The sequence below is a fragment of the Lagopus leucura genome, unplaced genomic scaffold (assembly GCF_019238085.1).
Source record: "Lagopus leucura isolate 7727_CA_CO unplaced genomic scaffold, USGS_WTPT01 Super-Scaffold_100001, whole genome shotgun sequence".
NCBI lineage: Eukaryota > Metazoa > Chordata > Aves > Galliformes > Phasianidae > Lagopus > Lagopus leucura.
The window spans coordinates 86,117,298-86,142,424 of NW_024962262.1; the positions used below are offsets into that span (position 1 = coordinate 86,117,298).

Sequence of the window (25,127 nt, forward strand, 5' to 3'; positions counted from 1 at the left end):
ACACATAACTTGCCCGTAACCTGATTTTAAGAGTCTTTTATCCTATCTGTGGAAGCATGAGCAGCCTTAGTATTCCCTTTTCTTTCTCACTGCCATCAATGTGCCATAAGTGCAACACTGCAAGCAAGCACTCCTCTCCCCTTTCAAGAGCAGTATTAGCATAGCATCTGCTTCTCATAAGCACATTTCTGTGAGTGTAAATGTGCGTGCATAGACGCATGTGTGAGAGAGAAGCAAATCTGCTCAATTTAACTTAAAAACTTGTCACAGAGAAGAATATATTTTTCTTCTCTCCAATCCTTCAAATCAGAGAATAGGAGCAGGGCTACTGCTACGTACTCAGGCTTTTACTTTCCACTCAGTTGTTAGTACGGGGACTGTTTGTTACTGCGGAAAAAAAACTGAACCTATGTGTCTTCCAAAGCTGGCCGACTGGTGTGTGAACAGCTACAGACGATAGCAGGTTTTTATTGGCACTTGTCTCCTAAAGCCTGCAGAGTAACACAAGTTCTGTAAGAACATTCACAAGTTCAGCTGGGGAAACGGAGCACATGACAGCAGTCCCTGAGGAAAGCGGCAACAGATTCACCACATACCCATGACCTCTACCCATTAACTCAACAAAATAGTCAAGAAAGAAATTCCAGTGCAAACTCCTGGCTTGACTGTTCCTGTCCCAATCCTCTCTGACAACTACAGGCAGCAGGAGGAGATCCTTCATCATTTGAACTTGCAAAGAGGAAGGCAATGAAGTGACTGCTCTTCTTAGACATTAACTAAACTGTTTCAGGAAGTCAAACATATCACATCTCAAAAAGAAATACTGCTTTGCTCTCTTCTGCCCTAAACCCTCCAACTCTGATGTTCAAAGACCTAAATTACAACTTTCCTCATTGTTTCCCTTGTGAAATTTTGCCTCTGCCTTCCAGCTTTACCAAGACTGGGAGGAAAAAAAAGAAAATACTTGGATTTTTTTTTCCTCAGTATCTCTAATACTGTAAGAATTCCTAATTTTAAATTTACGTCAGGAACTCATATTTCCTGAATCATTCTGCCCTGATAAACACATCGTGGAGGTTTTTGATACCTTCCTTTCCATGCAGTTTTCCCAATCTGTAACTAATTCATTGACCAACTTAGGAGCTAGCTCAACCAGAACAGCAATGATATACAGAACTCTCCCGAGAGTGAAACTCAATAAAAGGAAGAAATATTGATAGACTATAAAGATAAGAGGTGCAAAAGGGGGAGAACAGCATTAATTTAGCATCCCAACATAGACACTCTAGCCCTATTATTTTTAAGTAACCTATAAGAGTAGTCAATTCAGCATTTTAACACTGCCTGAAACCTCAAATCAGTAAGGTACACGTTTAAAGATTTTCTCAAATTGTGATATAATCCTACTGCCCACAATGTCAGCATGTCAAGCCCTCTCTTATGTCAAGGGAGAACTCAACACCTCATAGGATCAAGTTCAAAAGCTTGGAGAGAAAAAGCAGTACAAGGGTAGAAGGCCTGAATTTCAGACTGGCAGGCACATCCCAACATTCCCCCTCCCCTTTCACACACACATCCATGTGGTGTCCACCTGACAAACTTACATTCACAATACTCACTGACTTAAAATTATACTGTTTCTTATGTCAGTCTTATGCTTAGGTCTTGGTTTCCATGTAGATGGTTTGTCTTTTTGACAGGGATGTCTAAAAACAATAGTAACAGAAATACAATAGGTTATGAGAGCCTTGGGAAATGTTACAGAGAGATCCCCAGTGTATTCCTTCACTGAAGGTATACAGAGCAGAAAGGCAACATTTCCAAGCAATATCCAGGATTTGGCAACCCTGATCCTGTGCCCAGCTAAACACGTACTGTCACTCGCTGGAGTTAGTAGGACTAGACAATGCCATCACAGGAGTGGGACTGTTGAGGGCAACCTTGCAGCCCTTATTCAAGATTGGATCATGTTCTTGGCTTCAACAGAAGTCATTAGAAAGCAAGTCAGACCCAAGACCCAAGGCCAGAAATGTGGCTCCTCTTACATTTTGCAATGTGCTGTGACTAGACATGGCCATGTCACTTCCCAGTTCAGATTTTTACCCTGACAGCGACAAAGCCCAGCTTTTGTGCATGCTGAGCATGTGCAACTTCTTACAAAATTCAAGAGCAGTAGCTGGAACCAATAATGCCCCCAGCAAACCTTGGGTTAGACAACCAGATTTTGAAGTCAACAGCAGCTGAATGTTTCAGCATTTCCCATGAGGTCCTCAGCAGACAGATCAGGCCAGTTGAAAACATTTTGTTTCTGCAAGTCATGCATTTTTATGAAAGTGACATTTCTTTCCTAAACATTCATGTTACAAGTTAAAACCCTCAAAATAGCTTAGCTGAAAGTCTTGCCTCATGAGTTAAAATAAGAATATTCTGGTAATTATGATTACTACGAGAGCCTGAAGTGTAACTCATAGACAACTGCATTCATCAGCCTCCATGGATCACAGATGAGGTCCAAACTCAAGTCTGATTCAAATCCGTGAAAGTATTTGGTCCATTTTGAAAGACGGGATGGGTTGGAAATGCAGTTCCTGCAACCCTATGATCCATGCTAAAGGCATTTGCAAGTTTCTGACAGCACAGCACAAAGCCATCTTTAGAAACAAGAACAAAAACACCCTTACTAGAATCTAACACCAGCAAGAAAAATATTTGGCTGAAACTTTAGGTGCGAATTATACTTGCTTAAACTAGAACAAAAGGACAAAAGCATCAAGATCTAGCAATGTGGAAACAAGGAAGGTTTAGCTCTTTAAAAAGTAGGGAAAGATAGACACTTGAGGTAACAAAACAAAACAAAAACAAAATGCACAAACACATCACAGACATCTAAAAATAGCATTTTATACATTTTTGCCAGTGCTTCTCTGAGAGCAAGTTCTTTAAACAGAACTTAACAATTTTTACAATTTTTTTAAAAAAAATATGCCATCCTAAAATAGCCCATCAATCCTTAACCAAACTTTCTGTATTTCTACAAAAATAGATGCACAAAGAGCTACAAAATAATGTATTCCTGAAAGGAGGCGCACTGCAGTCAGGGGAGTCTTCTTCCCGACATTTGAGACTGTTCATAAAGATATCAAGCTGAACGAAACAAAACACTGTTAAAGGAGCAGAAAGGAGTTAGGTTGCCCAGCTGCAGCAGGCTCAGATGAGGAAAGAAAGAAAAGCAAGTTTGTTTTTCTGTTGTTCATTTTCCAACACTGTGGGACCCATAAGTGGCCTTGCAATTAAAAGGCTCAATAGCAAAACGAGAATGGTTGGCTCTTCTTCTTCACTTGTGTCCTTTGCCCCATGCAAAAGAGTCAGCGATGGTTATGTCACCCGCCAAGCTGCACTGACTCCAGCTCTAGCTGGTCTTAAGTTATATCTGGACTTCAAAACCAAGAAGAATCCTTGCTCTTGTCCTGATGCTGTAGACCTGGATTTCAGAACAGAAAAGTAACGCTTAAAATCTGATACATCTTTTTCCTCCCCCTCCCTTCACCTCCCCAAGCATGCAAAGTGAGGATAAAAAGTTACTGATTTAAAACAAAACAAAACAAAAAATCAAAACAAAACCCACAAAAGTAACTTACCATCCTAGTGGATTTGTTAGTAACACTGCTACTGCTTCCAATTCTATCGTTTATGTGGGATAAGCTTAAACCCCACTTAAGTTTTAGACTGGCTTTAGCAGTTCAGGAATGCTGATAAAGTCATGCGTGCTTTTTTGTTTTGGCCTCATTCGAAGAGGAGCAGGGTGTGAGAAAATCCCCCCACAAGGTCTGCGTAGACCATCCACTACAGAACATCATCATTTTTCCTGATAGGGGCCAGCCACTGACCCCATCTCTTTTCAGAAAGATCTGCAACACTGTAGGATCTCACCATTTCTATGGCATTTCACCTTATGGAGGAGGGAGGGAAAGTATTCATGCAGTAAGTTAAAAAAAAAAAAAACAAAAACAAAAAAAAAAAAAAAAACACAAATAATTTCACCTACAGAGTGTCAGATTTTTAGCCAGGAATGGCTAGTGCTTCCACATGGGAAAAATTAATGATTTTCAGCTTGCATTTGTTATGAGTTCTTCTAACATTTTCCTTTATAAAAAGTGAGGACTATCTAATAAATGTGGTGCTATGTTGTGGCTTTAGCATTACGGACTTGGAACCTGTGTTACAATCTGGGATTCCTCTATTCCAGAAGGATTCAATCTTTGCTAGATTTACACCCAACAGGGCAGATACCTAAAATCCAGACCATAGTGGAGGAGGTGAGGATGAAACTTCCCAAAGAAGATATGGTTTTGCTCATTTACAGGGAAAGTGAAAAGGAAAGGTGCAGGCGCTTGTTTTAAGAGGTAGTAACGCACTTATGCCTCACTGATGTAAAACCTGCTCCTTGATGTTTTGTGCCAAGCAAATTAAATTTTGTGAAAGGTGCAATTCCCAATACCGCTGTATCGGCAGTGATTCTCTGTTCTGTATCATGCCATAATTTGGCCTCCTATGCCAAGACCAACACACAAATTACTTGATGTACTATGAATTTAAGGCCAAATCCACCACTAATTTAAATAGGTGCAACTCTCTCAGACTTCACTGGGGTTACAGCCACTGAAATACTTGTTTGGTAACTGGTGAGAACTGAAGAAGAGCTGAGCATAGATCACTCATTTCCTTATCTGATCACATAGCCAAGCCCACTGTGGCTCTTTGCTCCATTTAACATGCACTTACATCTATTTCTTTGGACTGAAAAAACTGAGACACGCCTCCAGTACGGCAAGCCACATTCAGAGACTTTACTGAATGAGGAATATTCCTTTTTGCTTATGAGTTAAAAGTTTTTCCGGCAGTATCATTTACAGACAGAGACATAAGCTGCTGTTAGTTTCCTTCAAAGCTCTCTCAAAGTCAGTGATGAGAATTTTGTTACATTTTTTCCCATCTATTTAATTTTTCATTTTTAAAGCAAGGAAAAAAAAAATAAGAGGGAGTCAGCAGAAAATTTTTGGAGTAAGGGAGTCATTTAAGTCCACCAGTCCAACAAAGGCCCCCAGAGACAGAGAAAGCTGAGGAGAAGAGAGAGATTATACGGTTCATACTGGTTTAATAAACAAAACAAACAAACAAAAAAACCCACAAATTACACACACATGTTTAAGAGGACATCTTCCTGACAGTAATGACCAGTAGAAGGGAGATACCAGCTGACCAGGCATGTTCCTATTTAAATATCTTTGCAGCAAACAGAAACAACTGCAACTGAGAAGTTTAAGGTATAGCCATTAAGTCCAAACAGCCATGGAAAACAATCCAAAGAAATAAAGTTGCCTTAGCTACAGATCTGAATGTGGAACACTTTCCATGCCTTTTCCTCATTATATTCCCATCTTCTTTATGGCAAGACTAACTGCACTTCTAACATGTCATCCAAGTGCAGCCCTACTAGCTAACCAAGAGCTTTAGTTTGCAGCCTGCTGCTAGAACAAATGTTTTCTCCTCCTCAAAGACATCTTAGCTTGTGCTGCATGAGCCAGTATTTCCGCACCAGCAGAACTCCCCATCTCTGAGAGGCCAACGCTGCAGCTAACTGCCTGCCACACATGCAGAACACAGGCTGTGTGGGAACATCTAAACAATCCTGATGAATGGTGACAAACTGGTAGTGTTTGAGCAGAGACAACTCTGCAGAAGGCAGCAGTTTGATCACTCCAATTCTGTGTTCAGCATGACATGCTGGCCTACAGAAGTTTTCAAAGTGGACTTTGCATGGTTAGCCAGGACCAGAGGACACCAGTTAGTTTACCTGTATTTAGGGACAGATGTGCAACTCAATTGGAAAATAGAATTGCAGCTCTCTGATAGGCCAAAATCTTGCTCTGCTTTGAGTGTGCTGGGGTTACAGAAAGCTTTGTCTGGCACATCTGTCCAACAGCAGGGCAAGATTTCCTTCTGGCAGGCTCCACAACAGCGGGGCATTGTACTCTCCACAGGGCAGCACAGCTGGATCTGACCGACACCTGAAGAGTGTCTGTGCTGGCTGCTCTGCTCCTGAGGGCACACAGGCAAGCACTGATGGCTGTAGGGGCAACAAGGCAGAAATTCTCCCTGGTTTTACATGCCCAACTCAGGCGGCACACCCTTAATATGAACACAAGGATTCTGCAGTCTCCATCTACATGTGCCATGAGCTGCTGTCATGCTGTCAGCATGTTAGAGGCTGAACTTGCTTTGCTTGGCACTGGGAGGACTGAGAATTTAAGGCTTAATCTACAAACAGGTTGTGCTCAGTGACTGATACAAAACTGATCCTTATTTTGAGCACTTCAGCTTTGGAAAGGCACGGTATACCAGAAGCCACAAGCATAACAGGTTGCTGCAGATTTGATTTAGGCTAGTGCTTTCTTTAATCCCACTTGCGCCAACACAGAAGCTCCCAAAAGGGTTAATTTGCAACATACAGCATGAGGATTAAGCCACATTTAATGGGAATCAGGTACTTAAATCCCTACTCATCCCTCTAAAACAGGACATTGTAAATTCGAACAGATGTGCATGACAGATCAATATTATAGTACCCTTGCAAACAGTGAGATGCTGAAGTCCCATACAATCTGTTCTGAAACAAATTCCCAAATGACACCCAGCATGAAAGGGGAACCCTCTTTTAACCTCTGCAGGGATTCAGCATCATCCATTCAGGAGATGGCATATTTGGCTTTGCATGGCAGAGATGCAACAATGTAGCTGGATGAGGGTAAAATTACAGCCAGCTTGCTCTGATCCCAAAGATATCACTCCATTTAATTCAGCATGAAAAGTTTTGCAAATGTTTCTATAATCCCATGTGGCAGTAGCATAAGAAATGTGACTTAATGTAAGAGGGCAAGAAAAAAAAATCATTTGCATATACATATCTGAAGGGCCAAGAAAAACACCCTCTGCTAGCTTTTTTCAGGTGAGTTTGGTTTTTGGTTTTTTGGTTTTTGATTTTTTTCTTTCATATAAATCACCTGAAGCTTATAGAATCCAACACGCTGATAGTTCCAGGGACTGATGTCTTTTATTCTCCGGGAGTTGTGGGCAAAGAATTCCAGAACTGAGGTTTTCCGCCACTGTGACCTTACTTAGGGGAAACCTCTTCCAAGAAGACTTTCTTCCAAGCCCTCCAGTTTTCAGTCTCTCTGCTGAGGTTACTGACCCTCAGCAAATATATATATAATGAAATTGTGTGTGATGTGGAGACTTATGCATTAAAAACCCTACCTTGGAGAGGAAAGGGAAAAAAATAAGATCTCTGCCGAGATCCTCTGTTTCTACAAAGCAGTCACACATCAGTTTTCCTCTTTTATTTCTCTCACAGGAACTCATGGACTTACACAATAAGCATGCACCAGAAACTGACTGTCCATGCTTTCCCCGCTGCTCCCACCCTGAATGGACAACTATAAGACATGCAAGATATTGGTAAGAACTGTCAAATCAGGGTCTTGAGGAAATTAGTATACAGCTGCACCCTTCCACAGGAATTTTCACAAGGAGCATGAAGCACCAGGCAAAAGCTATATTAGCCCTGAAAGGCAGTGCTAGGACCCACAGACTATTTCAAGGTACTGTACTCTTGAAGGAAGATCACCTGGCTTATGAGAAGAACAAAGAAGCAGTAAGCAAGCCAACTTGCCCAGCGCTGGAATAACTCACAGCTTAGGCAAGATTCAGGAAGTGGTTCTTCTTGACTAATAGCTCTTGATACAGTCCCTGCTCCATCCTCCAAAAGGTAAGTCAACTTCCAGAGTTCCGAAGCTGGACTGCTGGGGCCACTGTCAGATCAGCTGTCTGGGACCCTCTATCAGTGGCAAAAGCAATTTGCTCCTGCTTCAGAAAAAGCAACTTCCATAATGGAATTTGTCAGAACTTTCTGTCACAATGTTGTTAGATTACCATCTTATTCTTACAAGCATAAAACACAATACCTCTTGTATCATCTGCATGGCTGGAAATGTTATTAATAAATATAAAATTGTCTGGTATTAAGAATCTTATTGCTCTTTTTCTTAAACTCTTGAAGGAGCAAGTGGCATGGTATTTAGAAGAGGTTACTGGTTCTCAGTTACTATTAAAAGAAGAGAGGTTTTTAGTAGGTTCACTTAGCAATAATTAGGATATGGTTGCTAATATTTCATATTTAAAAAACAGCACTTTTTTCCCACCACCAATTCCTTGTTCTCCTACATGCTAATCAAAGCAAGGAAGCTCTTCTCATACAATGGTCAGCTAGAGCTACCAAGAAGACAGCCTCAAGAAGACAAAAACAGACATCTTAAGAAGTGAGATGCAAATGCAGTATTTCCTTAATAAAGTAATAAAAGTTGTTTAAGTAGTAATCTGTAAGGATATCTGCTGGTCAGATAGGTACCAAGCAGAAAAAGAAGGCCATAACAGTGTACATGAGTGTGGAAGGAGATGCTGGAAATGTATCACCCATCCTCTGACACCAAGTGACTATGAAGAACAGTGAGGGTTGCCAGACTGCTCTTAATACTGAAGTGAGAGCCTTCAAGTCAAAACTTGCCTATGATGCAGCAGATGTAGTTTATGAAGGCAGTCCCATGGACAGAGGTAGAATAAATCTAATTTGGAGATCTCTGCCTAGAACCTACAGGATGAAGTTTAGTGTGATGGTGAGTGCAGCTTAAGCAGCATCTCCGCTCTGTATGACACCTAGATACACAGAGGAAGGAAATGCTGGTCTGTTCCAATTTAGATCAGTAAGATGCAATCCTTGTGTACTGAGGAGTTATTAGTTCAGTCCTCTTTGGAGCTATATTTTGGTGAACAGACACACTAACTAGCTGAACGAGCTGGAAGCTTCAACATGGAATTGCAATTAATTATTTCCCACAAGATTTAAACCAGTAAAAAAAGAGTGTATCACACTACAACTCATTTGGCTCGAATGGGACCAAGAGTGACCGAGGTCTTTCAGTAAAAGGCAGAGAGCTGGATGTTTCACAGCTTGTCTGCCCTGACAGCAATTTCAGGAGGGATTCCCATCTGGAAACGTATTTGGAGAAGGCCCTGAGAAAAAACCCTACTTCAGCTGCAGGGACTCCACACTGCTTTTCTCAAGTTCTTCCTTCTAAAACAAGCCACAGACACAACTGAACAAACTTACCTGCATCAAACCCAAAACTTGGCACAATGTCCACCGTTCCATGAAAGGCTCCAGCCCATGCTGAGGTAGCGCTGGTGACAGCAGCAGGATCTGTCTTAGTCACGTCACACTGAGGAGCAGGAATCCTGGCTGCACGTACTGAAGGCATCAGCAGAGACCCATAGCGGGGGTCGCGGTGCGAACTGGGATGGTGATGGTGCATGTGTGGATGAGGGTGATGGCGATGCATGTACACGTCATGCATGTGTGCATATGAAGGGCTCACCTGAGATGCTAAAGGATAATGCCAGGATTCAGTTGCAGCAGGGGGAGGAGGAGGTGGAGTCTGATGAAGGCTGTGTCCTGGCCAGCTGCTGGGATCTGGTGTTGGGAAGGTGCCTGGTGCAGTAATGGGGAAATCGGGGTGTACTCCACTTAAGCATGGTGGTGGGGGAGGCTGATAAGAGCTGGTCCAAAACGAAGTTGGGAAACTGCTCCTTTGGCTTGATATTGTTGAGTTTTCTGGAAGAGAGGAGAGAAAATAAGTATGACTGAAGCTGGAAGAACAATTCAATGACAAAAACCCCTCAATAATTTTCTACTCTCAAATTTATAACGCTGAACCCAAGCTTACAGATTAATTACAGAATCACAGGATGGTTGAGGTTGGAGAAAACCACATAAGATCATCTAGTCCAATCCTGTTCAAGCAGGGTCACCTAGTGCATATTGTCCAGGATGACATTCCATCATATTTTGGACAAGAACCAAACTCCATACCCTCTTTGGGCAACATCGTTCAGTGACTGATCACCCTTACAATAAACAAACAAACAAACAAACAAGCAAAATGTTTTCCTGTGTTCAGATGGAATTTCCTGTTTTCTAATTCATGCCCTGTTGCATTTTGTCCTGTCAACAAACACTACTGAGAAATGCTTGACTCCATCATCTTCATTTCCTCACATCAGGTTTTTACACACATATAAGACATCCTTGAGAAGACTTCTCCATGCTGATGGGTCATAACTCTCTCAGGGTCTTGACACAGGAATCAGGAAGAGATAGTATCTCCTGACCAGACCAGAACTTATCATTTAGAAAGGCAGCTGCTGTGATTCTAAATGCTTCTGAGGACAGTGAACCAGCTCACAATGCAGAATGAGACATTTTGCTATTGGAATAATACCAGTTCTCTTCAAATTCATGGCATGCTTTAATGGGCTAGTGATCAACTGAATGCACCTCATGTTATTTTCTTATAGAATACATAACATTGCCTGTTGTCAGGCAAACAACATCACCTATGTAGCTGAAAATAGTCTTTGTCAGAAATAAAAGACTTGCTGCTTCTTACAGCTAAGGCTCAACTTGTATTTAAATGGATTCCAATAACTTCACATAATGAAATCACATTCTAAAAATTCCTCTTTTGAAGGTGCGGTTAGTGTTTTTGATGCGTAGGACAGTATTGGCATCTCCACTCACATATCGCTCTTGCCAACTCATGTTTGAAAGCACTGCTTCATGCAATATGTCACAGCTCAAATAGCTTGGGTTGGTTTTGGTGGGTTTTTTTTTGGTCGAAGATGGAAACATAAAAATACAGGACCTCTGATGAAAGAACAAAGTCATAAAAATAGCCAATGAAGAAATAAAGCCAGGGAAACGTAATGTTTGACAAGGTGAGGAGTTCTCTATTCCTCGTACAGCATTTACAAAAATGTTTATAATATTTTTCCTTAACGACTTTTTGTTTTGCGTAGTTTAACAAGCAACTGGAATGAGATTTGAGTGAAGACATCATTGAGAATGAACAGATTCTTCAAACACTCCTGCCTCTAAACTTTGCTTACATAAAATATTTTGGAAACAAAAACTGTAAAAGTGTTTTCTCACTGTATCACTAGAACACTCATGTATCTATTTTAAAATCTTTTCAAATAACGATTTTTTTTCCACACAACAATTGGCCAGGATTTAGGGAGTTTAATGAGTCTGATTAACTTCTGGTATTGGAAATACCTTTACAAATGCACTGTGGACAATTGTACAGAATTATCTCTGTGCCAAACCCTCTCATAGGCTGCAAGCCTATCTAGCAAACTGCAATATGGCCTTCTTCAAAAGATTGTTTCTTTTTTTAGCATTATATTTCTATTGTGATTCATACTAGAAGACTGAGGAGAGCTTCAAGCATCTAACAGAAGCTTCAGCACCCCTCTGAAACTGGTACTGTTCATCACTTATGAACTGTTCCTTGTTACAAGGGATTAGACTGAGACACAGAGTGCACAGGGCTTAATGTTGGTAGTAGGGTTGAAAAAAAAAAAAAAGAAAAGCAAAAACAAGCTTCTTCATACCCAGTCTGTTATTTTCCTCACTGCTCAACAGGGAAACAGCTTGATAATGTATTGTCAGTATTCTGGAAAATCAATCACTGTCGTGGGGAGTTTTTGAAAACCATTTGGCTATTATCAGAATGGAAAAGCCCTATATCCAAACCACCCCACTTCAAGAAAGGGCAGAAAACCACAAACTATCTGCACGATAATTTTAATTTCAGGAGGGTACACTTAAAAACACTGAATTTACCAATACGAATTCATCCCAGATTGCATATCAGCTTGACTTCACCAACAGATCTAGGCCACAGCAAACACATTTGATCATCCCAATTTGTCAAACCCATGTCCATTTCACAAAGCTGTTGCCACTGTCAGAAACTGTCGTGGTTCACCCACCACTGAGACAACCTCTTTGGCCAAGCTGAACTCATATCACTTGGGGTGCAATGCCCATTCACATTATATGAATTTGCAAGGAAACTTCGTCCAACCTGAATGCTCACAGAGGATACTACTAAACATTGTGTATATCACCATCAAGAAGAACCATCTCTGTACTGAAGCACAACCCACAACTACCATACATTTCCTCTGTGCTTGAAGGTTGTTCTTTCCTCTAACGTAGTTAGCTCAGATAATTACATTTACAGATGTTACCATGCCAAATGCTTGGCCTCTATGAGACATGGCAATGGAGATATTTCAGCCCTGTCCTTAAGAAAAAAACAACAAAACAAAACAAAAAAAACTGAGTAGTTTCCAGAGGCTTTAGAGGGGGAAGGAGGAGGTATATAACCAAAATTGTGTGCCAAGAAAGATATTCGGTTACCACTATTTCCTACTCTGAAGTGGAGGGAGGTAGGGAGATGGCAAGATCTCAGATACCACAAAGTGGTGACTAACGCAAATGTTAATAGTGGTTGGCCAACACACAAGGAAAACATGCCAATGCCCACATGCCATAAAGAAGACAATGTATGGAATTTTCTGAAGCGCATTACTTTTCCATTGAGGCAAGAGGGGAAAAATAACAACCCGCAAGAAAACGATAATTCCCCTTTGGATAGGAAAAAACATGTTGATAAAAATACTACAAAGGTAACATTTGTTTAAGTGTAGCCCCCAAGAAAGATTTCAGGTGCATCAGGTACTCAGCATTCATGTTACCTAAGTCTGTAGGAATCTATAATTTGTAGAAAGTCAATCTTGAAGATAATTTTAGCTTAATCTGATCAGTATTTTCTATATAAAATAGACAACTGATTCTCTTTTCTACACAAAAGCAAAATTCCTCCTTAAAACAAAAAATGTAATAATACCATATTTAAAATCATACTTTGCATATCCATCAAGACACTAAAAAAAGCTACAACTTAGATGAAAAATAAGCAGAAAACACTGCTAGTCCTTCCTTTCAGGTAAAGGAATTATAATACAATGAGCTGAATAGACAGCTAATTTACACACATTTTCCAGTTAAATCTGTACTTTCTAATACAGAAAAATCTTCTTAATTGTTTTAAAATTGATATTTTAATAATTTATTGACAATTCATTATTTATTAATCATGGTTTCTTATTTATTGACAAAAAGGCTTTCCACAAAGTTTATTCATAAAAGATCTTCAATCTAATGATATTTTAAATTCTTAAGGTAATGGAATGCAAATTCATACGCATTTGCTGTAAATGAGCATCTTCAACTATAGTATATGAACAAAAAGTCTAAAGCATTAGCATCATTCTTTCTCCACTTTTTCAAACAGTCATGTTTCAGAAGCTCACTTGGGTCCAATAAAGCCCTGGCCAAATCTCTTCTTTGAAGAAGCAAACATGGTGATCTTCCCTAGAGTCTTCAGTGCAGAAGCAAGCAGCCCTGCCTAGCAACCTCCTTGGGTATTTTCACACTGCTTCAGCAGGTGTAACGATAACAAGGGGCATATTTTCTTACTTTATTCTTGGAACACTTTCCAGACACGCAGACCTCCATGCTCCAATGGCATGGGGCATCGTGGCTAAGGAGTCAGCATGTGTGAGGAACTGCTGTGCCAGATAACCTTGACGCTTGTAGAGACCTCTGTAGAGTCATGTACAACTGAGAGGGTCAGAGCAAAACAGACTATGTCTGAGGCCGAAGAGAAGAACACAACCCCCACCCTGAGATATGTCTCAACATCCAGTAGAGAAGGTCTGTTGTAGGCAGGGATCTCTAGTGACTGCCTTGATCCCACCTCTAAAACACTTACAGTATGTCAGGGTCATTTATAAATGCTCCAGTCTCCTTTTTAGTAAGCACAGATTCAGTTTTACTCTCAGTCAAGTCAACGGAAAATTTCCCATTAACATTAATGGTCTCGTCTGAAGCCATAAATTCCTCTAGCTCCCTAGCCACTTGTGCTGACCTTTTCTTAAACTTCCTTGGATTTGTCATTATCCTTCTGGAAAGCAAGTTCTTCTGTGCTATTTTTCTCTTCACAGTGGTTTCCAAAAATCCTCTCTTTATTATCTGTGACTTTCATTAAAGTACTCTCACCTCAGCATCACTGATTATGAACACCACCACTCCTACAAGGATCCTCCAAGAATCTCTCACTCAGCTTGTTGCAAGGCCATTACTCACTATTCTTTTACAATCCTTTCGACAGTCCACATAAGGAGATCAGAATTCATGATCTTTTGTGTATCTGAAAAACTGCACAAACTGGCACACGCAACACAAGGGAAGCAGTGTCTTAATGGATATCTTTCTCCAGCCACCAACTTTAAAATCTTATCTGTAAGATCTACCTAGCTCATCTGGCAATATCTGTTCAATATTACACTGAAAATGCTTATATTCATTATGAAGCATGAATATTACAGTGCTGTTCAAATGCTTCACAGCATTGACCATGTTTCTACTTCCTGTTAGGAAGTGAAGTACTGTCAGTCTTATCTGATATGCAGGAGATCAGTAGCAAAGGCCATATCTCTCCTACAAGCTCTTCTGAAAGCAGGCTACAGCCACATGAGCCAGAGCTTCATCCAAGCCTTTTCCAGCCTGTGCCGGCGCCTCCCTACCCAGAAAGCAGCCACAGACAAATCCTAATTACCTGGCAAAGTTACCCAAGTATGCTGCATGGGTCTCCTCACTTCCAAGGACAGAATCCCAAACAGCTTGGCTTGCAGGCCAAGTTTCACACCTAGAGCTTAAAAATAAGCCTCAGATCTTGCAGCAGACATTTGTGAAGCCACATCAGCTCATCTGGGCTCCCTCCAGGCCTTTGTGGAACCATGGGCTATGGGAAGAGTGGTAGACTCCTGCTTCTTCCATGCCTTTGGAAACTCTTTCTCCTTTAATGCACCAGATCACTCAATCACAAGCAGCTCCTCATTTCTTTCAATTTTGGGGGGGAATTTTGAACATGCACAGGGGGGCAAAATTTCAGCTGCAATGTAATATCCATTACTATGATACAGCCCAAGTTCCTGCTCCTCTTACCTCTCCACAAAGGACTTAGCCCTGCCTTGCTCTTGGTAAGGGCAGTTTCTGGGTTGAAGCTACTGGCTTGGCTCAAGGCTCTTGAGAAGTGTTCATCCACTACTGAACCAATGTCTCCCTGGAAGTAGGTGAAAAGGACGCAGCGAGAGTTCAGGTACTCCATCTCAGCTGGCTGATCCTTCTCATCCTCTTCTTGCTTGCTGGGAAGGGTCACTTCCAGAGACTCCTGCATCTTGTTGTATACAGCTAATTTCTTCTGGGATTAAAAACAAAACAAAAAAGAGATGTATCACTAAAGGCATTCAGTACAAGCTCAACATCTGTTTTCCTTAAAGAAAAATAACTGAATGCATTGAATACTAATTTCAGTTCACTGCAGTTGGGCCACAGGGATATTTTGCACCAACATTTTACAAAGAAGAGATTACCAGAGGCACTTACTTAGAATCTTAATTCCTCACACACAGATGGACCTGCTTCTCATACACATTTCACAGACACAAGCAATTTAACAGCAATGGCTTTCACCCAATACCTTCAGAAGAAAACAGGCAGAGTCTAACAATTCACTGTTGACTCCCACCTGGAAGGGTATTCTCATCAGAAAGGGCTGCAGAGTTTGTGTCCAGCCCTGCAGACAGGTGGCCAAGTACACAAACTCTGTGTTTCATTCTTCTACTTGAATGTCCACCCAACTTTCCCAACTGCACTCTCCTGAGTGAGAGGACAGAACAGTGGGTGAACTCCATGATCCATTAACAGCCTTCCTCTGCATTTCAGAAATCCACAAAATACATAAATTGTTACTTAAGGCCAGGAATTTTTTGTTTTTTGGCTGCTTGGATTCTATCATGAAAAAGTAACTCTTCAGGTAGTGAGAATTTTTGGTTGGTAGAGTTTTCTTTTTTAGTTTGTTTGTTTTAACACAAATTTCTGGAGGAAAGGAGAAAAATTCGAGCAATAAAAAATTTAAACATATGATCTGGAGGAAGAGGGGGATTGACAAGTCTGCAAACACATGCAAAAAAAAATCCCTCCAAACTAAAAACATGGAGAAGCATTTTAAAAAATCAAGCTAGCACAAGCCATCTGTGAACAGCTATTTCAGAATCCTCTCTCTTTCTCTCGAATCAAACCTAAATGTCAAAATAAATGTGTGTGAAGATCCATTTTGCATGGAACATATTTTTCAGATGTTCCACTTTACAACTGTTTTCACAGAAAAAATCTCCCCACAACAGTTGTGCTGCAGGAATCATAGCTTTTAGCCAGCTAGCCATTTCCACAGCTGACTTTACACACAAGCAGCTTCAGGAACCCAAAACAACTACGGCACATATGCAGAAGTATTTCATCACTTTTCTATAGTCTTACAGCTTGACTTATCTTTTATGGTTTGCTTGGCAACAGTTTAGCGGCATCAGAATCCCTTTAACTTTATGGCTTCTTTCTCTTTTTCCAGAGTTGTTCTATAGAGCAAGTTAAACAACTACGCAGTCTATAAAGTTCCAGTTATACAATAAGTACGTTTGTCAGACCTAGAAATAATTGTAAGTCATTCTCCAATCTTGAATACTATCAATGTACGTACATTCAATGCTTTCTAAAATCACATAAGCTGACAAAAATTATCCCTTTGTAATACAAAATAGAAATTCAGGAGATAATTCTTATTAGTGGTTTAATAACCAAGTGATTATTAAAACCAATTAATTGTAAGAAAGATCTACTTGCAAGTGGAACTAATCCCTACCATACTACAGGCTCACAGCAATTATGCGATATATCTCGCATTGTGGTAGATTAACTGGAACACATACAACAGTAATATACTACACTTAAATTCTAATGCTGTTGTAAAAACTGCACTCAGGGATGTAACCAAATTTTTTTTTTCTGGCCTGGAACATCCAGGCAAAGGACCTGGAATTCAAATAAATCTCTATTTCACAAATAAGTAGTACTGTGGTTCTGCTTAGATAAGGACATACAGCTTTATCACAAGATGTTAAAAAACAAAACAAATAAACAGCAATAAAAAAAAGAACAAAATAATAAAATTTTACTAGAAACTAATTGCTAAAATGAAAGGTAGCCTGAAGCTATCAGACTCACATTTATACACGTAGAATTTGAAGTGACCTGTGCTTTTCTTGGTGTTTTGTGCATCTTCTAACCAACCAAAAAAAAAGTCTAACATTTGCTCCTGCATTGCTCACATGTTACCCACAGTGACCTTTATGGTTTTGTCTAAAAAATCATCATAGGATGAGACCTCAACAAGACAGAAACAGTTATCACAGTATCATACATACAGGAGAAGCACACATTAGAAATTGATAACACATCCATCTCAGTGGCTTGAAAATGTTTAAAGGTTCAGTACAACTCAGATCCTCCTAAAAAGTGGTTGGGAAGGAGACTTTTAATTTTTTTTATTTTTAACTATTTATTTATTTTAAATAGAGACAAAGTGTGGAAGGGATCCTTTAAAGATATCCAAATAGATACTGATATATTACAACATCTCAGATACAGTATGTCTGCTAGACTCCAAATACATGCAACACACTTTCAAAGTTGGCTTCTATCATTATAGATACTCTATTTGTATCTATACTGCAAGTACACAAATACATACACAAGCACACAATTATATACAGAAACACATCGTTTAATATAGCCCCTGGCTTGACTTGGTTATCAGGAAGGAAGTCTTTCAATGTTCCCATATAGAGACTGGAGCTCAGGAAATTAAAACTTATCTCCAGAGCCGCTTCTCTGTGCAGGAATGTTCCCCTTTCTACAGCCTAAGAATCTAATTCATTTTCCATTTCAACTCTCTTCCCTCCCCTCCAGTCCATGGGTAGTCATTACAAGACATTCCAAATACTAGCTGTTTTTGAAAACACTGAATCTGAGTCCTTTTTTTTTTAATGTAAAAAAAGATAGCAGTACTGATGGACAACTATAAGGGGTTGTGTACAGACTAAAGAAATTTACAGTGAAAAGTTATGTTTTGTGGAGAGCTTTTTGCAAAGAATGAGATCTCCTAATTAAAAGATGCTTCAAGACCGAATCAACCCTGTGATCAGATACAGATCTACTTAATTTGTATTTCAGGTTAAAAATATCAGCCAATTTTTTTTTCTTTCCTGTAATTACAGAGATTTAAATTTATAAATAAGAAGCAATAACAGAGATAAAGCAGATTTTCTTTGTATACAGTGGATATATGCCCTTTATATTGTACACATTCTTTAATAAAAATATTTTTTTTCTCTCCCTAACTCCCTTAGAATTACATCTCTGTGTATGTGTAAATTCTGCATCACTTTTTCTGACCATAAGAGTAATCTTTTCTTTGCATTTTCAGCTGCATTTGAATGAGTGGAAAAGCAGGCAAGACCATCAACTGAATTAATTTGTACCACTCTGATGAGAGAGAGAGAAGAAGAAATAAAACCAAAGGAGAAAAAATCCAAACATCACACATTAGGTTTCTGATAATGAAGCCAGGCTAGTCTGGTTTCCCTTCTATTTCTTTCTTACAAGGAGTTCCAGCATATATCTAAGCAGTCAATAGTACTTGTAAGGTCTTTATAAAGTGTATATGCTGACCAAACACTGCGTCTGCCTTGCCTATGCTCCTATTTGTAATATTTTTAAATGTTTATAAATTATACCTCCTTTTTCCTTAAAGGCTAGAGACTGAGGTCAGAAGCCCCTGAAAAAGAAAACAAAACAAACACGGAAAATCTCAAGTTGGCCAAGACACAGAGTATATAATTTAAAGTCAGATTAGCTTCTGGAAAATAGGTAGAGAAATGGGAAATTCGGTGTTTGTAGCATCTGATACCACATTCAATAACAGACACGAGTTTGCGGCTGAGGGATGAATGGTCTGATCTCCAAGTAAATAATACTTACAGCGTAGGCTGCATTCAGCTTAAACCAGTATTATTTTACATGTTTTGTATATTCACAAACAGACTTATTCCAAAGAGAATTCAAGCACTTACTGCAAGTGGTCTAACAAATGGAAGCTAAAGGTCCAAAGCTAATCAGCAATACGGAAATATTAAAGAAGAGACTGTTTATGCCAGATAATATCACGCAGCCTTTAGGAGAAAAACGGACCGCTCAGATCTTTCACGCTAAGAAAGCATGTGGATCAAAATCTCCCACAAAATCTCTGTCTTGCTGATTCCCCTTATTTTCTGACATACCCTACTCAGAACCAGGGGAAACTGCTCTCACGCAGAGAAGCCCCAGCCACATGAAAGCCAATGGCAAAAGTCCAATTGACTTCAAGGGTCCCGGATCTCAGCCGGGGTGTCTGGTAAAAATGTCAGAACATTCCTTTTCATAAACTGAAAAAAAAAAATTCACTTCCAGCTGAAAGCGGCCAGTGGGCAGCACACCCTAAAAACTACCAAAGCACAGCTGAGATTGGAAAAAGTTTTAGTTAAGCTGAATTTGAACCAAAAATTCAGGCTGGCTCTTATATTACATATAAGCTGGTTGCCTGTTCCTACAACTTATTATCTCCATACATGCCATCGTGCAGCATATGGTCCTTTATGCTCCCAAACATGAAAGTCTGGTGTGCCTGTGGCCACCTGTTACAGATTTTCCATTATGAGAGAAAGAACAGGAACCAAAAATAAAGAACCACTACACTGAGGAAATACTATATGACCCTATCCTGAGAAAAAGGCTGTCATTCGACATGAGCTTCTGAGAAGGAATTTCAGTAACAAACCCTAGGCAAATCACGGGCAGTACTTCATTTGTGGAGCTGCCTGCCAAGCAGGCTCATATTGATAACACAGAAAGTATTCAAGAAGACAATTTCATGTAATCATGGAGTGGAATGCTAAGCCTAAAAGCAGCATTTGATGCGTGCCTTGAAAATAGGAAATGCTAACTACTGCCCTTGCAAACAAGCAAACAGATAGCAAAGCAATGCTCTTTCTTCCAGGTGAAAGATGGGATTTAGAGCAGCAGAGCCGGAAGACCTCACAATATTCAGCTGATAGACGGAAGCAGTGGAAATAGTCTGAATTTATAATCTATTGGGGTACCTCTGAACAGAACTGTGCATTAAACCCTAGAGTTCCATTTGTACGTATTTATAGGAAGAAGAAATAGAGTTTGATCCAGATCAGAATAACCAGTAAAGCAAGACAAATAGTTGATATTAGCAGGTCCTCTCTCATGGGATTAAAACAGCAAGAACAACAAACTTCTTCCCTGAAAAAAAGAAACCAACCAACCTCTTCCTCCCCTCCGTCCCCCCCCTGAGGACTTAATCCCAGCTTTACAACCTGTAATTCTGAAAGCAGCCTTTGAAGCCCTTCATTCTGTAGTGAAGTCAGTTGCAGGGCACCCATCAGACTTCAGAACAAGCCTTTAGGAAGGAGCTGAGCTACAAAAACGAAACACAAAGCTACTGTCTGCCTTGCTATCTGCTGTATCGGATGCTGTGGACCACGCACACCCAGCATCAATATTATAACTCAGTCTTCAAAGCTGCAAACATGTGATGCAAAGAACTTTTCCGGAAAACTGAAGTACATTGTAAAAGCATGGGTTTAGCTACAGCCAGCTGACACAACAGTGAGCATGACTTGTCCCTGTCTGCAGCGATGTCAGTCTGGAAGGAAGAGTTGAGTTAGTGACCTAATTTACAAACAGAGACAAGCCCTTATCTGGAAAAAGTCTGTCTACAACACTGCCAGAAGAAAGTCTGACTTGAGCATATCACAGCTCTTTATGCAAGACTGATGTAGCAAGGATGCTCTTTGGCTTAGTTCTCCACATCTACATACCATGGAGATGTTCCAAAACTACCATTTACTGTAACTTCCCATTTAAAAGGTCGTAAGCTCAACTGTGAGTGAGCTACAGTGAATCCTACCTTAGCCTGAGCTCTGCAGCTAACTGTCCCTAGATGACAGAGTATGGCAAGCTGTCATTGCGTTCCTTGTGCACCAAGAATAAATCAGAATTCCTCGCCAATTAGGTGTTTCCAGACTCTTCGAACAAGCAACTCTGTTACACCCATTCCTCACCCAAGATATAAGCAATCCGAGGCTTACTACTGCAGTTTCAGAATTCTGAGAGGGGTTTTAATTTCATCATACCAAAGAGCTTTACAGTCTGGCAAGCATGACTCCGTACCACGTACGACAACATGTTCTTACTGTAACACCATCACACATGCACTCTGTATTTTGGCAAAGAAACATAGAAATCCCCTTTTATCTGCAGGAATAGGGTCCCAGCCCATTTTCACTAGTTCTCTGTGGCACCACGTAAGCACCTAAATATACATACTCTCATTTCTCTTCAGAAAACATCCTGGACTTCAGCAGTCTCAAAGATTTAAGGTGCTAAGTCTTCACTCCCATTAACATTCAATAGGAATTCAGGCTTCAGTCCACTGAGCACTTTAAAAGAAAAAGTCTCAACTAAATTAAGTTGCTAGCATGTTCTTTCTCTGCTGCAAAATGGTTAAAGTGGAGGTTCCACAAACTCCACATCACTGTGCAAGGCAAAATCAGATCTGCACTGATTCAGTAGAGTGACAACTACAGAAGAGAAATGTTGGAGTATCTTTGGAGTGGAGTATCTTTTAAGAAGGTGTGATGGAGCATTCTCTAAAGAGAAAAACAAAATAAAATACAATCTGGGCACATATAGATCCATTGTTCAGAGCAACCCAAGATCCGTACGTACAAAAAGGAGCTGACGGTTCAAACCCTGTTCAGCACAGAGCAGCGACACAGTGTCAGCTGCTTGACAGAGACATTTCTCCATACCCCCATGTGCAGCATGCAACCTACAGAAAGAGAAAGAGGTGACCTCCAGAGAGGTGCCATGCCCAGAGCTCAAACCTGTCCATCTACAATGACAGTTCCGCTGCTAAGGAGCTTGCTTTGATCTTCAAAGTGACACGGAAAGCTGCCATCACCCACTGTGTTTGAGACAGATGCATTACAAGGATCTACGAAGATGCATAAGCTTTAATTAGAGCAACACACTTCCAGTTCACTGAAATTAACAGGAGAGTCAAGAAAGACAAATTCCTTCACTGTCTACGGAAAGACAACAGAGTAGCATGAGGGCACTGGAAAATGCCCCAATGGAGTCCTTGGATATTTTAAGGGTGAGCTCTGCTCCATCAGCTTCAGTGCAGGGCTTTATTTTTAAAGATGCCCCCCTAATACATCTTCCCTCATTGTTATTTTTAAACCAGAGTTTTGATTCCAGCAAAGAAGAGCATTCTTTAAAATGGTCATCATCCCTACAAAGAGCGCAGGAGTATCTTACATGTTGAACACATGTGGAAGGAGAAACAAAAACCTGGCAACAGACTCTTCTTCCCTCTTTCTTAGGCTATTTACCACTTGATTAAATGTTCCTGACAGGATGATTTGGAAGAAACAGAGACTCACAGAATGCCATGCATTATCTAAGCAATCATTCCACCAAGACTGCAGAGAGATGGGGAGTCCATCCCATCTTTACTACTTCTTATTTTTTAAAAAGCACTGGATTAAGGGAAAACCCATCAACAGCCCCACACACGGTGGCTGCTGGAGGCAGAGGGCACAGCAGTCAGTTCAGCAAGAGCAGCTCGGTTTTCCAGCCTGACGCTTAACTGGTTTGTGAAGACCCTCCAGCTCCAAATGTTCCAGCGAAATTGGCACAAGCAGGATTAACTAAAACAAACTGTCAATAACGCGTGGGACAGCGAGTTCTAGAATGCTTTTTGATGGAAACGGGATACATTGTACTGGCCACGGCTCATAAGCTGCACTGGCTCAATAGAGCTGTGTTTCTTGCCTTGCATATCTACCTCCACATTTCATAAATAACACAAGCCACAGGAACTCAGTTTATTTAAAATGAAATTTCAAGAAACTTTGGCTTTCGTTACGGTGCCTCTGGGATGTTTCAGATGTGGTACTGCTTACAGCTGATGGAGAAACTTCTTGATTCTGTTTAAAAATAAAGAGCAACCGCACGGGAGTGCGATGCAGCCGCTAATGGGTGCTCAAGAGATTTTCATGTATGAAGTGCTGCAAAAGCTGGAAGCGAAACACAGCCAAGCGCCTGCAGAGCCAAGTGCCAAAAAGTCCACCCAGGCCTGAAGTTCCAATCACACTTTTCTACTTCTAGGTCCCTTAATCAAGGAGTCTAATCATTTGAGGTTATTTATTTTCCCTCTAAGTTGAGCAGGCTACTAACAGGAGCTCCAGATACTCAAAGTTCACAGCTAAAAACCACTGAACAAGGTGAGGTTTCTGCAAGCTGTGACCTAGATTAGAGAAGAAATAATAACACAGGCATGCAGGAACAGACTAAACTCGTAAGCTTTCCAGAGCCCATGTTTACAGAGAATAACATGAGCAACCTGGCAAAGTCCACTTTGGTGCCACACTACAAAATCTCTTCCTCCCAACGATAAAGAAAAAACAATAACAAACGATTGGAATTTTAATGGTTTAGCCCATATTTGTGTCTCCCAGGCAAGTTGATATTAGGGGTCACTTCCCATGTACGGAGAAAACAATCTTCATGGATAATAATGATAAAACCTTATGGAATGCAGCAACAACCAAAAAATGTATTCTCAGATGACTACATTAGGGCCAAGTCAATATTAGTCCCACTTCACCCACGCACTGCATAGTCTAAAAATGCTGTCAGCCTGATAAGAATTTCCTGATTCACTTTTTTTTTTTCTCTTTTTTTTTTTTTTTTTTTTTTTTTTTTTTCTTTATTCTTTTTCCCTTCCTAATACATCCGATCACCAAATTCAGCTGCAACCCTCTGCAGCGATCCCGCAGCAGAGCCGAGCGGTGCGCCGGGAGCGGCGCGGTCCCATCCCCGTGACGGCCGCACGTTCAGCTCAGTGCGCGGATGCGGAGCGCACAGCGGAGACAGAGGTGAGAAGCAACTTTCTCCCCTCGCCGAACAAGCCAGCCCCGCTCCCCAGATATACGACTGGGGATGGCTTTCAGATTGATTTCAAAGTCTTACCAGGGTCCGCTGCTCTGGGGCACCCTCACGAGCAACCCGCATCTCCAAAGCGCGCCGGGGGCTGCACAGCGCATCGGGCGGAGGTCTCCGCCCCGGGCAGGCAGCGATGCGCCGTGCAGTCCGCCAAGGGGGGGTTGGGGTGGGGGGCCGCCGCGACACCCCCATCGCCCTCCCCGCCGCATCCCCGCGCCTCACCTGCGGGCAGCCCCTCGCGGGCGGGCCCACGTAGCGGGGCACGCCGCACGCCGCCGTGCCGGGCTGCTGCATGGCCACGTCCGAGCAGCTCATGGCCGCGGTCGCGGTCGCCCCGCGCCGCCACCGCCTTCTTCCCCCTCCTCCTCTTCTTCCTCCTCCTCCGCGCGAGGCGGCCGCGGCGGGGCCCCGCGCAGCGCCGACTGCCAGCGCATCTTCGGCGGCCGCCGCGCCCCGCGCCCGCACTTATAGCGCGGCGGCGGCTGCGGCGCGGGACGCCCGGCGGAGGTGGCGGCGGAGCGGCCGCGGGGGCGGGGGGGAGGAGGCCGCGCCCCCAGCCCCCCCCTCCCGCCCCGCGGGCGCGCAGAGCGGCCGGAGGCACCTGCGGGTGTCCCCCAGCGGAGCGGTTGTAATTGCCGCGTATGCGCGGGCAACTGGCTAACAGCTACATCACCGTTGGCACCTTATTTATTATCGGTAACTTTTCCTTCGGGTGCGGGGACAGGACAGCACCCCCGGATGAGAGTTACCTGCATGGTCCACCTCTGCTTCCTATGCTATTGGTAGCACAGCCGCGGAATTCATCCAGGAAAAAGAAGGAAGGATCCTGTCCTGTAGAACCTGGCAAAGGTGATGTGTTTTCAGCTCCCTGAAGAATCTCTTCCCACCTTTGGTCTACCAATTTTTTTCAATTTTATTTTATATATATGCTCCCTGTTCATTGCAGGGGAGTTGGTCTAGATGACCCTTAATGGTCCCTTCCAACGCAAGCAATTCTACAATTACATATTTTAATCAATTAATTGCACTGCAATTCAACTTGAAAACCACACAGAAACTCTGAATCGGA

General features: G+C 41.6%; 2 protein-coding genes across 7 annotated transcripts in view; one reads left to right on the top strand and one right to left on the bottom strand.

Annotated features, from left to right (window-relative positions):
• Positions 1-2,300: 2,300 nt before the first annotated feature.
• On the bottom strand, positions 2,301-24,828 carry VGLL3 (vestigial like family member 3). 3 transcript variants are annotated; one of them, XM_042868307.1, is made up of 4 exons: positions 24,808-24,828; positions 15,032-15,287; positions 9,224-9,724; positions 2,301-3,481 (listed from the first exon to the last, which is right to left on the bottom strand). In XM_042868307.1, the coding sequence occupies exons 1-4, from the start codon at positions 24,811-24,813 to the stop codon at positions 3,438-3,440; spliced, it is 807 nt and encodes a 268-aa protein (XP_042724241.1). In that variant the 5' UTR covers positions 24,814-24,828; the 3' UTR covers positions 2,301-3,437. The 3 variants fall into 3 exon arrangements, with proteins under 3 accessions (XP_042724241.1, XP_042724239.1, XP_042724240.1); XM_042868305.1 differs by lacking the exon at positions 24,808-24,828 and adding an exon at positions 24,281-24,373 and having other exon boundaries at positions 15,032-15,284; XM_042868306.1 differs by lacking the exon at positions 24,808-24,828 and adding an exon at positions 20,362-20,442.
• LOC122178245 overlaps positions 23,862-25,127 on the top strand; it is a 32,986-nt gene continuing 31,720 nt past the window's right edge. For 2 of the 4 annotated variants that reach the window (XM_042868310.1, XM_042868308.1), the window contains exon 1: positions 24,678-24,907. In XM_042868310.1, coding sequence (XP_042724244.1) covers positions 24,700-24,907 — 208 coding nt within the window. In that variant the 5' untranslated portion in view covers positions 24,678-24,699. Of the gene's footprint in view, positions 23,992-24,677; positions 24,908-25,127 lie in introns of those variants that run through there. The other 2 variants (XM_042868309.1, XR_006178258.1) reach the window with 2 other exon arrangements.

What these genes read in the sequence shown, in the direction of transcription:
- VGLL3 (XM_042868305.1), bottom strand. Translation starts at nt 24,373, where the DNA reads ATGAGCTGCTCGGACGTGGCCATGCAGCAGCCCGGCACGGCGGCGTGC. An exon ending in CCGCGAGGGGCTGCCCGCAG is followed by an intron (nt 15,285 to 24,280) that starts GTGAGGCGCGGG and finishes TAATCCCAGAAG; the next exon opens with AAATTAGCTGTATACAACAA. An exon ending in GCTAAGTCCTTTGTGGAGAG is followed by an intron (nt 9,725 to 15,031) that starts GTAAGAGGAGCA and finishes CCTCTCTTCCAG; the next exon opens with AAAACTCAACAATATCAAGC.